Source organism: Peromyscus leucopus, chromosome 1 (assembly GCF_004664715.2).
Source record: "Peromyscus leucopus breed LL Stock chromosome 1, UCI_PerLeu_2.1, whole genome shotgun sequence".
Classification (NCBI taxonomy): domain Eukaryota; kingdom Metazoa; phylum Chordata; class Mammalia; order Rodentia; family Cricetidae; genus Peromyscus; species Peromyscus leucopus.
In genome coordinates, this window is record NC_051063.1 from 122,936,295 (window position 1) to 122,950,757 (window position 14,463).

At 49.5% G+C, this 14,463-nt stretch overlaps 1 protein-coding gene across 2 annotated transcripts in view; it reads left to right on the forward strand.

Annotated features, from left to right (window-relative positions):
* The window catches only part of Fsd2 (fibronectin type III and SPRY domain containing 2), a 34,833-nt gene that overhangs the window by 15,009 nt on the left and 5,361 nt on the right, over positions 1 to 14,463 (forward strand). For both annotated transcript variants that reach the window (XM_028873795.2, XM_028873794.2), the window contains exons 7-11: positions 1,211 to 1,366; positions 5,365 to 5,499; positions 6,177 to 6,327; positions 10,429 to 10,562; positions 12,446 to 12,578. In XM_028873795.2, the coding sequence (XP_028729628.1) occupies positions 1,211 to 1,366; positions 5,365 to 5,499; positions 6,177 to 6,327; positions 10,429 to 10,562; positions 12,446 to 12,578 (709 nt within the window). The remainder of the gene's footprint in view (positions 1 to 1,210; positions 1,367 to 5,364; positions 5,500 to 6,176; positions 6,328 to 10,428; positions 10,563 to 12,445; positions 12,579 to 14,463) is intronic.

Consider the following 14,463-nt stretch of genomic DNA (forward strand, 5'->3'; position numbering starts at 1 on the left):
TGTGCCTGGCTTCTTATGTGGATGCTGGGGCTCCGAACTCGGGTCCTCAGGCTTATTTGGCAAGCACTTGGCTGCCTGAGCCACCTCCCCAGCTCAGGTTCTTTTCTCCTCTAAGGCTCAGTAGTACTCCGTTGAGTCAACACACCACATTTCCTTCTCCATTAATCTGTCGGTGGACACTAGGTTGTTCTCTCATCTTGGCCATTGTGAATACAGCACCATGAAATGAGTGTGCAAAGTATCTAGGATCCCAACTTCAATTCTTTTGGCTGTATACCTAAAAGTGGGACTGCTGACCCATCTGTCAGTTCTCTTCTCTCCCTCACTCTGTTTGCAGCGCTGGGGACTGAACCCAGCACCTCACGCATGCTACTCAAGTACTGCATCTCTGAGCTACATTTCCAACCCCCGCCCCCACCAACCCCCCTTTTTTTAAAAGCTGAGATCTCACTGTATCGCCCAGATGGTCTTGTACCCCTGGACTCAAGTGATCCTCTGTGGTATCGTGGCCTCTTGGGTGTGACATTACGCTAGCAGTTCCTTATTAACTTTTTGGTGACTTGCCATACTGTTTTCCACAGTGGCTGTAGGAAGGTACACTTCACTGGCGGTACACATGGCTTCCTGTTCTTTACACCCTTGCCAATGCTGTCATCTTGCTTTCTGAGCATGGCTGTTCCAGCAGGTGTGAGGGGATAGCTCATTATGTCAGGGGGTGCTTTGTTGTTTTTAGTTTTGCTGAGACGGGCTAGCTGTAGAACTCACAATGTAGCCCAGGCTCACCTCACACTTGTATCCTCAGCCTTCCAGGTGCTGGGATTACAGGCATGCACCACCATGCATGGCCCTCAGGTCATGGTTTTGATCTGCATTTCCCTCATGATTAGTGACGTCGAGCACCTGTTCATACTCTTGGTGGCAATTTGTATGTCTTCTTTAGACAAACATCTGTTTGAGCCCTTTGCTCATTTTTAAGTGATGTGATTTAAGGGATTGTCTGTTTTGTTTGGCGTTGAGTTTTGGAGATTCTTCGGTGTTTTGAATATCAGTTATAAGAACCTCTTGTCTGTCCTCCATGGGCACCAGGCACCCACATGGTGCACAGACATGTATGCAGACAAAACACCCATACAATAAAATAAAGAGCGCCTGCTCCCCACACCTGCACACCTGTCTCGTCATTGTTGACTTCCCTCTCTTTGTTTTTTAGCTCCCTCTGCTCCAGTGATCAATCCACAGGCCCCCAACTCGGCCACCGGGTCCTCCGTCCGCGTGTGTTGGAGCTTATACTCTGACGACACCGTGGAGAGCTATCAGCTGTCCTACAGGCCAGTGCGGGACAGCTCACCTGGCACAGACCAAGCAGGTAAGGTCTAGAGCCTGACAGAGCCGCTGCTGACCAGAATGCTTCAGGGAATAGCCCCTTGCTCCCTTTGGGCAGCTCTGGGTCTATCTTCACCCCCAGGGGAATGGCTTGCGTGGTACTAGGCTGGGGCCACCCTTCCACCAATAATCCATCCATCAGTCCCTCTCCTGGGAGCAGAGTAGCTGTATTAGCCATTGGTTGGTTAGTTTTCTTGTTGCTGTGAACAAATACCCGACCAGAAACAACTTTGGGAGGCGAGGGTTTATTTTGGCTCACGGGTTGAGAGTACAGTTCAGCACCTGGGGGTGGGGTGGGGGTGGGGGTATGGTAGCAGGTACATGAGGCAGCTGGTCACACTGAACCACAGTCAAGAAACAGAGAGCGATGAATGCTGATGTTCTACTCACCTTCTCCTTTATATTCAACCCGGGACCTCCGCCCACAGGATGGTGGCACCCACATCCAAGGTGGGTCATCCCTCCTCAGCTAAACCTCTTTGGAAATGCCTTCAGAGACACCCAGAGGCCTGTCTCCTTGGTGATTTGAAATCCCATCAAGTTGAAAATGAAGATTAATCTTCATAGCTTGCTGTTACCATAACAAATATCAGAGATAAATCAACTTTTGAGGAGGAAACTTTAGTAGCCCATGGTTTCTGTCTTTAATGACACAGTACACTCTGACAGAATGTGGACGAAAAGCTGCTCATCTGAGAGCATCCATAGGGCCAAGAGAAACAGGGAGGGGCGGGGGTACCAATATCCCTCTCAAGCTTATGTTCCCAATGACCTAACCTCCTCCCACGAGGTCCCACCTCCTAAAGAGTTCACCACCTCCTGGGGTACTGGGTTAGGGACAGCCTTCAACACATAGCTGTTGGGGGCACGTCTTTAAACCGTAACAAGAAGGGGAGATCAGACCGCAGGAAAACTACCCCCCAAGTCCCACAAACCTGAAGCAAGGAGGATGTGGTCCTGCTGGTAGGTCTGTCCAGTATGAGTCAGGTCAAAGTGAGCTTGCCGGGCTTGGTGATCTCCATTTCACAGACGAGGATGGTGGAGGCTCAGAGAGAAATGACCTGTCAGTGAGTCCCAGTGAGTTGTGGTAGAACCAGGGTGAGAACCAGGTCTTCGGGCTCCCTGGATATGTGGGTGGGGGCTCTGAGTTAAGGGAGGTAAAGACATCATTTCTGCCCAGGGACCAAGTAGGAGTTTAAATTTTTTTTTTTTGTCTTTGTTTTTTGAGACATGGTTTCTCCGTGTAGTTTTGGTCTCACTCTGTAGACCAGCTGGCCTCAAACTCACAGAGATCTGCCTGGCTCTGCCTCCCGAGTGCTGGGATTAAAGTCGAGTGCCACCCCTGCTGCCCAGCTAAAAATATTTTTTATTATTTGATAGTTTCATACACTTATACAATGTATATGTAACTGTAACTTCAGGGTACACGATCATCCACTGGGGCATGAGCAACCTACCAGTGGCCACATCCACAAAGCAGAGTGGCTCTCTCTCATTCAGATGCCATCAGCTGCCAGTAGTTCCTCCACTCGGGTGGAGGCTCCAGGGCCCTCTCCAACCCACGCTGGAAACTTGACTGGCTTGATGTCGTGGGGGTAACACAGCTGCTGTCAGTTGGTGTGGGCAACAACCACATCATGTCGAGAAGTCAGCATTTCACGCTTCTCCTCCCCCTTTGCCCCCCTAATTCTTTGCCCTCTTCTTTGAACTTCTCTGAGCCTTGGATAGTGGGACATTGATATCAACCACCCATCCACGGCTAACCACTCAGTCATTTATATAGTTGACACTTGGGTCAGTTTCGAGTCTCTGCATTAACCACTACCCACTGCAAAAGAAACTTTCCTGACCAAGGCTGAGAGCAACACAAATCTTTGGGTGCAAACATAATGTTCAGAGTACAGTTTGACAGCATAACCATTTATCAAAACAACAGTAAGTTCCCCTCTAGGGCCTATGATCTCCCTAGTCATGGACTTCTGACCAGGTTTACGCCTGTGGAGCTGACCTCGTAACAAATTAGAAAGTGGTTGGTTACGTTCATAACTATCAGGCCACTGGGGCACCAGTGAGTACATCTGCCACCAGTAGGTCCGTGCTGTAGCATGAACGGTCCAGTGCTGGGAAAGATCACTGATGCCTTTTTCCCACAGTAGCCTACACAGTACCTACTGGCACTTTGCGGGCTAGCCAGCAGGAAGGAAGTTTCCATCCTAGTTCCAACTTGATCTGTCTACGATCTGGGAGCAGGTCATGTGTTGTTTTCAGCAGCAGGATGTGACCGTCTCGTTTTGATGGGTATCCAGCACTGGTGGCAACTGCCTGTACTGTTGAATGGGGTCTCAGAGACCTCTGACAAACGACTCCCAGGAAAGTAGCTGTGGTGGCTTGAACGAGCAATGTCCCCCATTGGCCAGGTATTTGAACACTTGGTCTCAGCTGGTGGTGCTGCCTGGGGAGGTTTAGGCTGTCACCTTGCTAGAGGAAGTACATCACTGCGAGCGGGTTTTCGGAGTTCACAGCCTCACCCCACTTCCAGTTCTCTCCCCTTTGAGCTCGGGGTTGAGGATGTGAGCACTCGGCTTCCTGCTCAGCCCTCACACCTGCCTCCTTCTGGGCCTCCCTATCACAAGCAGCTCTCACCCCTCTGAAGCCATACACCCCAATAAATTCTTTCTTCCATTTGTCGCATTGTTTTGTTGTAGCCAATACACTAGCCTATTCCTAAAACTGTGATTTCATTAATAACCCCTGGCTTCTGAGAGCAGATTTATCCACGCATGCAGGCTCCTCAGTTTTGTTTGCTTTTTAATTATTATTAGTTTACCAAGTAACAGATTTCTTTAATACTTTTTCATACCTTTTAATTGGTTAGATTTCTGAGAGAAGGTCTAAGTGGTCCAGAGTGGCCTTGAACTCACAGCTCAGCCTCCTGGATACTAGGATTACAAATAGGCACCACCATGTAGTAGCCTTGTGCCAGTTAGTTTTTGCTCTGTAACAATACTTCTGCCTCCAAATTTAGTGGCTTAAAATAACACACATTTATTGTTTTATAATTTTATGGGTTGGTTAGACAGTTCAGGACTGAGACCCCTTGAGTGTGATCAGATGGTCTAAGGTGGCCTTACTCATTATGATAGTTTATCTCCATGGTCAACTTGAGAGATTTAACATCATCATGGAGGGCTGGAGAGATGGCTCAGAGGTTAGAAGCACTGGTTGTTCTTCCAGAGGTCCTGAGTTCAAATACCAGCAACCACATGGTGGTCCACAACCATCTGTAATGAGATCTGGTGCCCTCTTCCAGCCTGCAGGGATACATGCAGGCAGAACACTATATATGTAATAAATAAATCTTAAAAAAAAAAATAAAATCACCATGGAAACACATCTCTGGTTAGGTGTTCCCAGAAAGGTTTAACAGAGCAGGCAAGACCCACCTGATGTCTCAGACTGATTGAGACAGAGAAAACACACTGAGCATCCGCTCTCAGCTCTCTGCTTCCTGAGCATGGATACAATGTGAGCAGCGGCCGCCTGGCCTTTCCTGCCCTGACCGCAGGAGTCCCTCCTTCCTTAAGTTGCTTCTTAACTGGTAAAGTAACTAATGTCTTCCCCTCTGGCCTAAGCTAGGGCGGCTGGTGCAAGGGTCGGGGACCTTCTCCCCATGGTCTTGAACTCTCCAGAAGGTGTGCTCAGACTCATTCCTAGGTAGCAAAAGCGTTCCAGCAGTAAGTGGGCAAGCCTCTCCTGTTCCAAGCCTCCTCTTGCATAGTCCTGTCTGCTGTCACCAACTTAAGCCCCACTTCTGGCTAGGAAGCCAGAGCCTCTTAGAATCGAGAAAGAGCTATCAATCTGTCAATCCTGTCCGGGCCGGGTGAGGTTTCCCCTGCAGGGGGAGGGAGGAATCCGCAGCGTGGGACACCGTAAAGCAACGTGGCCTTTTAAGATCTGAATTCTGACTTTTTTTTCTTCCAGAAGTTACCATGACAGTCAAAGAAACATACTGCTCAGTGCGAAATCTTGAGCCAAATACCCAATATGAGTTTTGGGTGACGGCTCAGAACAGGACCGGCCGCAGCCCCGCCAGTGAGCGTGCGGTGTACATGACAGGTAACAAGCTGTTCGTCCTCATTCTAGGCGGAGCCAAGAGCTGCAGGTTTCTGGATGGGACTGGGTTTTCAGTTTCATTTGAAAAGATAGAAAGTGCTGTGTGAGGTTTCTTTTCCTTTCTTCCTGTATTTCGTTTAATGCATTAGGTCTACCTGCCTGGTGGTGTAAGGACATTTTTTTCCCCAAGGTTGGCCTGCTACCCACAGTTATACTGACACTTGGGACTTGTATTAAGTTAATTCTATTAAACACCATGTCCCAGGCAACAGTTCCAGAGGGATAAGAGTCATGGCAGAGACATGGCAGCAGGTACAGTAGCCGAAGCAGGAAACTGAGGGCTCCTATCGTGAACTGCAAGTGCGAGCCGAGAGAGTGAACTTGCAATGGTGTGAGTCTTTACATTCTCAAAGCCCACCTACAGTGACACACTTCCTTCAAGGCTACACCTAAAACTCTCCAAACCGGGCTACCAACCGGGGACCAAACATTCAAATGCCCTAGACCATGTGGGACACTTACTACTCAACCCACCACAGGTTTAGTGAGCATCCTCAACCCCAGGAATGTCTGAAAGGGCTCCAGGTGCTTACACTGCTGTGGAGTTTGTCCATGGCTCTAAACAAAATGGCTGGGACTGAACCTAACAGTTGTTCCTGTCTCCTTTCTCCCGCGCTTAGCTCCCTCTCCCCCCACTATAAAAAGTGAGGCAATCAGAAGCTGTGAAGAGGCTGCCCTCATTTGCTGGGAGTCTGGGAACCTGAATCCTGTGGACTCCTATACAGTGGAGCTGGTCCAGGCAGAAACGCCGGAAGCCTCGGGGGTAACTGAGTGAGTCTGGACGGCCTTCACTGGTTGCTAAATTTAGCATATGCAGTGTGGGGACAAGGTCAGAATTTGTGACACATAGCACCTTAATTAGGATACTTAAGGTTCCCAAGAAGTAGCTAGAATGCTAATGATCAGGAATGATGAGTACAAGTGGCAAAACCCTGTGCTAGCTTTTCTTTTTTTAATCCAATTAAGGGATGGGAGGGTAATTTTTGTTTTGTTTTGTTGTTGTTTGAGACAGGCTTTCTCTGTGTATCTCTGACTGCCCTGGAACTCACTCTTACAGACCAACCAGGCCTTGAACTCAGAGATCCCCCTGCCTCTGACTCCCAAGTGCTGGAATTAAAGGCATGCGCCACCACCGCCTGGCTCTGGGTGGGTAATGAAGGGCACTGTGGGTAAGAGTGCTGCCGAGCAAGTGTGAATGTCTGAGTTAGGATCCCCAGCACCCATGTAAAGAGCTGGGTGTGGCTACTCACCTGGAACCCCAGTGCTGTGCTGGGGGGAGGGGACAGGAGGACCACTGAGGCTTGCTGGCTGCTAGCCTCGCTCCAGGATCAATGAGAGACCCTGCCTCAAAGGACTGAGGCAGAAAATGGCAGAGAACCATCGCCGTCCTCCTCTGCCCTATGTGTGTACACATGGGTACATACACCTACACACACCTACATGTGCACAGACTGCACACTCAAGCACACCTGTGCACACACACAGACACACATGGCGTGTAATCAAGATGTACCTTTAGGCCAACCATAGTGGCACATGCCCGTAAACCAAGAGCTTGTGAGACTAAGGCAGAAGCATTGCCAAGAAACGGCCAGGGGCCGGGCGGTGGTGGCGCACGCCTTTAATCCCAGCACTTGGGAGGCAGAGCCAGGTGGATCTCTGTGAGTTCGAGGCCAGCCTGGGCTACCAAGTGAGTTCCAGGAAAAGGCGCAAAGCTACACAGAGAAACCCTGTCTCGAAAAACCAAAAACCAAAAAAAAAAAAAAAAAAAAAAAAAAAAAAAAAAGAAACGGCCAGGGTCAAAGAGTGAGACCTTGTCTCAAGAAACAACAATAAAAACAAAATAATCCCAGCACTCAGGAGGCAGAGGCAGGTGAATCTCTGAGTTCGAGGTCAGCCTGGTCTATAGAGTGAGTTCCAGGGCAGTCAGGGATACCCTGTCTCAAAAAAACCAAACCAAACAAACAACCCCTGCCCCAAAACAAAACAAAAGCACACAATCTAGGCATGGTGTTACAATCTATAATTCCAGCACTTGGAAGGCGGAGGCAGGAGGATCTGGAGTTCAAGATCATCCTCATCATCTATATAGCAAATTCAAGCCCAGCATTGGTTTGAGATCCTGCCTTAAAAAAAAAAAAAAAAAAAAAAAAAAAAAAAAAAAAAGATTTCCTTTTCATTCATGTACCAAGTATCAAGCACTGAGGACCTTAGAGAACTAGAAAGACACACTTCTTGCCCTTGGAGCTCATAGTTCAGGAAGAAAAATAAGTACATGCACACTTATAAACCACGTGTGAAATACCCAGTTCAGAGAGAGAGAGAAACAGGATGGAGGGAACGCTAGTGGAGGCGGGGTCTGCTTTTTGATAGACATTCACACTGAGTCCAGGATGGGAGGACTGAGCCCAAGACGGGCAGGAGCGAGCCAGATGTTTTGGGCGAGGAGAAGGACTTGGTGGACATGACCTCGGGGACAGGAGTGGGCTGGATACACTGCAGGAACTGAGCTAAGGTGACTGAAGTTAGGACACAGGATCGACAAACGAGACTCAATGTACCATGTGCAAAGGACACAGAAGCTGTCTGGAGAGGGGGAGGCCTTCCCAAGTCCATGAGGACAGGACATGGTGGCCGCCAGGGTCTACGGGTCCCAAGAGGCCATGGCGAGGCACCACAGAGGAAGTGTGTGGCTGCTCCTGGCTCATAGCCAGGCCGTTCTAAAGCTTACAGATCAAGGACTCATCCAGCTGGGCAGCCCGGCCCCTGGCACGGAGTCCAGAGGAGCTCTGCTGTGGAGTGCCGGACCGCACTGAGCTGCAGGGAGAGAATGGAGACGGCCTTTGAGGCCAGCTGCTAGGGAGGCAAATTCTTTTATTAGTAGTAGTAATTTATTTATTTTACATCCCAACCTCAGCCTCCCCTCCCTTCTCTCCTCCCATTCCCTCCCCCCTCCTCTTTGCCCCTCACCCCCAATCTACCCGTCCTCCATAATCACTCAGAAAGGGAGGCAAATTCTAATGCTTGCCTTGTATGGGAGGCTGTGTAAGAAAGTGTGAACTTACTGTAGACTATGGATGGGGGCAGAATGCAGAATGTCCTTCCCACAGGGGACAATCCATAAAGACTTGTATAAACTATGATAAGCAAACACACTTGAAGCAAGGCTATGAAGCATGTCCACATTGTCTCTGTGGGAAAGGCAAAGGCCTGGGAGGACTAGCCTTGGTTCTTCTCTCATGACCAAAGATGATAAGACACAACATCTGGTATATTCCCTCGATGTGCTTGTATTTGCCTAAGCTAACTGTAAACATCACCTCGTGCTTCGCTTGCTCTAATAATAAAATGAGAGTTGTTTACACTACTCTCGAGCTCAAACATTTGGAGTCCCCTGGTTACCCCACACAGATCTTTGGCATTTTCCTTCGATCTGGGGAGACTCAGCATCACTGGCCGGGCTGGTTGACAGCCATGGCACTTACCGTGTATCCTGTATTTATATCCATGTATTTATCTGTCCTTGACAGCATCTATGTGCCTATAGCCACATCAAAAGCTGACCTTTACTTTCTACTTCTAAAGACAGAAGTCGGGGAGGGGTCCACCACAGTGATCCAGGTTTCCTTCGCTGTTTATAATAACCTGGGGCCTTGGATCAACCCATAATGATGGAGCCCTCAGAGGAAAGGTCAGCAGGCTGGGTGTTCTGAGGTGGTACTCACTCTCCCAGAACTGAATCACATGTCCCATCACCAAAGGGAAGGTGGTAGCTTCTTCACAGGCTATGGCTCTTCCTCCCTCCATCCCTCATCCCATACTAACAACCCTTCCTTCTCCGGCTCCTTCTTGACTTTCTTCTTGTCATGAATACCATGGTGGTCTCTTGAGAAATGCCTCTCTTCCCATACAGACTGCAGGTTTCCCCAGGGCATATATATAGCACCTGGAATGGAAGATGCTTTATTAATATCTACTGAATGAACAAGCAGACCTGCTCCTCTGGCCCTGAGCTGCAGCCTCCAACATGACATTAGTCCTTGGCTGGGTCAAGTGTCATGTCTGTTCATGAGCACCATCCTGAAGACTTCTCTTGTCCACTAAACTGATATGAGTTTGACAGCCACAGAAATCCAGATGGCACCATTATAAGCTTGTATTCTCATACAAACTGTAGGAGACCAGCCTCCGCACTTATTTACCCCAGGAACTCTTGAGGATTGAGGGATAGAGACTTAGTTAGAAAGAGAGGCGAGAGAAACAGAAAACACAGGATAGACTCGGGTGAGCCTGGATCCTCATCCACTGGCCCAGAACTTTATTCCCAAGGTCTATTTATAACAATGCCAAGGGGTGGAGCAAAAGACCTCCCCCTTGCTAGTTACAGTCACCTGGTACCCAGGCCTGTGGTCCAATCAATCAACCTCTTATGCAGTCCTGCTGGGTACAGGCACTAGGAAACCTAATGGGCTCCAACAACAGTCCAACTGAAATGAATGGGATTACTCTGCGGCAGCTGTTTTTAACAAGGTTGTCTGTTCACAAACACACACCGAAAGGCTTCTCTGGGTCCAGGATTATTCTACAGTGAGTGTACTCAGTCCCTCCCTCAGGGAGGTCATGGCTCTAACAGCCAGAAACAGATACAGGGTGCATATTCCACAACCCTTCAGCAGACACTCGGAGCCCAGTGCTAGGGGCTTGGGAGGGAGATGGCCAGACACAGACTAGCAAGCAAGCAAGCGGCAAACCGTGGGCGGCCTGCTCTGGTGACCCTCCTGGCTGTGCTGCTGTGGGTCAGAGCACGGTGGGTGTGAGGGGGATGGCTGCTGCTGGGGCTCATGCCGATGGTTGCTCTGCTTCTGTGCACAGGTCTGTTGTCGGCATCCCAACCTGTGAGTCCCTGATACAGCTGCAGCCCGGACACAGCTACACGATCTACATCCGCGCCCTCAATGTCGGAGGCACCAGTGCCAGGAGTGAGCCTGCCACAGTGCACACCACAGGTCTGTGCCCCGGCTCCACACTCTTGGCGTGCAAGATCAGCCGCTTCGTTGTAGACTCAGTCCTGCTAAGAGCGCTCCAGAAAACTATTATGGACCCAAAGGGGCTCCTGGGTCCTCAAAGCCCCTGCTCTCCGTTTATAGATGAAGGTTCAAACCCCAGAGAACTTGGGTTGGCTGAGAAAGTGCTAGAACTCAAGGTTTATCTCCATACCCCTCAGGTACCAGAGGCAGACCCACTGGGTCTGGATGGCTTACATACTTACCTACTTTTTTTTTGTTCTTTTGTTTGTTTTTTGTTTGTTTGGTTGGTTGGTTTTGTGTTTTGAGATAGGGTCTTTTTTTTCCCCTGAGACAGGGTTTCTCTGTGTAGCTTTGTAGACCAGGCTGGCCTCGTACTCACAAAGATCCGCCTGCCTCTGCCTCCCAAGTGCTGGGATTAAAGGTGTGCGCCACCACTGCCCAGCTGAGATAGGATCTTACTCTGTAGCTCAGGCTGGTCTGGAATGCAATATGTAGTCAAGCCGACCTGGAACTCAAGGTAATCCTCCTGCCTCAGCCTCTCCAGGGCTGGGCATTATAGGTGTGAGGCACCCCTGGTTTGCAAGAGGGTTTTTATGACATCCTCAAGAACTCCAAGTAGCCACGGCCACCTCCTGACTCCTGCTGTCAGACACACACACACACACACACACACACACACACACACACACACACACACAGAGTTAGAAGTCAACTGAGTCTCCACCATTCAGCCTCCTCCCTGCCTCCATGTTCTGTCTGACCATACTAGGTGCTGACATCCCTTCTCATCTGCCTTCATCATGTCAGAGAACTGGCATGTCCCATGTCCAAGTCCTGAGTGAGCAGAGGCCTCATTAGAAACATCCACACTCCCATGACCCCCTCTCGGGGCATTACTACAGCTCTGCACCTTGAGCTTTGCCAGGTCTCCAGAAGCTTCACAGAGCAATCCAGTTCAAACCGGCTGAGTGGGTGGCCTCCAGGTGAGCAGCAGAAGCAGAGGGCCTAGCCAATGTTTGGGGACACATTTCCCTTGGCTGAGACCTTTCACAGAGACACACTGTGCCTCTTTGTCCCCATTTCCATTGGCAGGAGAGGGCTGCCAGGAGAACCCACTTCCCATTGGCAGGAGAACCCACATTCATATTCTCGACACAGAGATGGGAAAAGCAAGTTGGGTGTTTTGAAATAACAGAGGCTGGCTCTAAACAGACAAACAATGACACAGAGGGCGAAGGACAGCCAGCTTTATGTCCTCTCTTCTTTAAACAGCAAAGGATTGAACCTTGGCTCACACCCAGCATACAAAAGGCTGAGGCAGGAGGATTGCTACAAGTTCAAAGCCAGTCTGTGCAACAGAACGGTTTCAGATGAGCCTGGGCTGCAGTATAAGACCCTGTCTAAAAAACAACAACAAAAACCCAGATTCTCTTGATCTTCTTTGGTAAGGTTAGAAATTCTTACTCAGGTACAAACACTCCCAGCCTGCTAAGTACAGACCTGGTCTCTAGAATCAGAGGCGAGAGTTCAATCTGAGTGCTATCACTTGCCAGCCTATTTCTTAACCCCCTGTGTATAAGTTTCCTCATCTACACAATGAAGACAGTAACACCTGTGTCTAGGTACAGCCTAGACTAAGGACTAAGGGGGAGAAGATGTGTAGACTGCTGCATGGCACTGAGTGTTCAAGTCCCGCCCTACAATAGTGGCCATCCCTATCCACAGGTTGCTCATGACTGCCAGGGGCGGGCTTCTGTGCATCCCTCTGGACCGGACTGTGTGCTTGGGTAAAGCCACCAGGCCACGTTGGGAAAGTCCGGCAATGACTGGCTGGGGCTTCTAGATGTTCCCTCCCTCCACAGGAAGCTACTTCCAGCTGAACAAGGACACCTGCCATCCCTGGCTGACCATTTCTGAAGATGGGTTCACAGTGGTTCGAAGTGAGAAGCAAACTTTCAGAAGGGAGCTGCCACCCAGCAAGACCCAGTTTACCAGGTATCCGACTGGCCACTGGATGGAGCACTCGGGGGACCTTACCTTTGTTATTTAGAGGAAGTCTGATTGTGACAAAAAGATGCAGCTGTTGGGGAGGAACCCAGAAGAGGGAAAGACTGTGGTGGCCTCTGCAGAGGGAGGTCCCAGGCTGTGGGGACTATGGGATACGGCCAGGATATCAGGTCACATAGCACATGGTAGAACCCAGGCTCTGAGTACTTCCCTTTGCTGTGAAGGGTTCCCCTTAGGTCTGTGGTTCCCAACTCCTTTAGGGGAGTCTAACAACCCTTTCACGGGGGGCTCCTAAGACTCTCCTGAATATCAGAACATTATGATTCATAACAGCAGCAAAATTAGTTATGAAGTAGCAATGAAAATAATTTTATGGTTGGGGTCCCCACAACGTGAGGACCAGTCTTAAAGAGTCAAAGCATTGGGAAGGCTGAGAAGCACTGCCTTAGCTCTTGTCCTCACAGTCCTGGCAGTTCATTTGACAAAGCAGTGCACACACCGCAGAGCCGAAGGGAAGGGACCGCAGCATGGTGGGATCCTCTGCAGCTTCTTCATGAGTTTTCTGTTTTGTTTTTTCAAAACATACTAGATTGTCTTAATGAGTTTTATGGATTTTTTCCTTGTTTTTTTTTGAGACAGGGTTTCTCTGTGCAACAGCCCTGGCTGTCCTGGAATTCATTTTGTAGACCAGGCTGGCCTTGAACTCACTGAGATCCGCCTGCCTCTGCCTCCCAAGTGCTGGGATTAAAGGCATGCACCACCATCGCCTGGCTAGTTTTGTGAATATTTATAAGGCAGGCGGCAGGTGTCCCTCTTCCCTCCTAAATCAAGGTAGACCAGATCTCCTTTTTAGAGTATTTCTTCTGAACCTCTAGGAAAGCCAAGAGGAGTCAAAACCATGATGCAAGTGATACATGATGTCAGGGTTTCTAAGGATGAAATGAGTGCGTGTGAGTGGCAGTTGGAGAAGCATCCTGGATCCTTAGTTTCTGGCTTAGCCTGAAGAACTGCAGACAAAGATGTTTACCATTCTGGCCCCTAGGAGACAGGAGAGAAGCCCTGGTCCTCACCCCTACTTACCTGCCCCATCACCCTCACCCAGTGGTGCTTTAGACCAACATGGTGGAGTGGACCAGTCCGAAAGTGGGTGCAGAAAACTGTCTTTGCCCTTACACAAGACCTGAGGGCAGATGTCACCTGGGGGCTGTCTGTCTGTCTGTCCAGCTCGCTCTTTCCTTCTAGAGCTTGGCACATTATGCTGAACTATTTTGCCTATGCCGTTCTTCTTTCTCCAAGGAGATATAAAAGGCTGAAAATAGGGGCTGCTATACAATAGGGAGGAAAATAAAAAGCAACAGAAGGAGATGGGCAGATTAACTCTCAAGGCTGAATCAACAGCCAGGCTTTAGCCAGGAAACATGGCCTCTCCTTCCAGGTAGTCAGAAGTTAGAGCTCAGAGGACCTGCTGAGGAAGACAGGGGCCCGACCACTGTCAGCAGCAGCTGGAGACACAGCTCCTGGCTGCCCAGCTATACCAGTCCAAGGAGAAGCCCAGACCACAGACAGTTTCAGGATGCGGCGGTATTAAGTAAAGGTGGAGTTTACTAAGAGAAGCCTTTCTGTAGAGCAAGCATGGGTGGAGGGGCAGATGGAGACGGTTTAAGAACAGTTGTCTGGCCGGGCGGTGGTGGCACACGCCTTTAATCCCAGCACTCGGGAGGCAGAGCCAGGCGGATCTCTGTGAGTTCGAGGCCAGCCTGGGCTACCAAGTGAGTTCCAGGAAAGGCGCAAAGCTACCCAGAGAAACCCTGTCTCGAAAAACCAAAAAAAAAAAAAAAAAAAAAAAAGAACAGTTGTCTGTACTCAGGGAGGT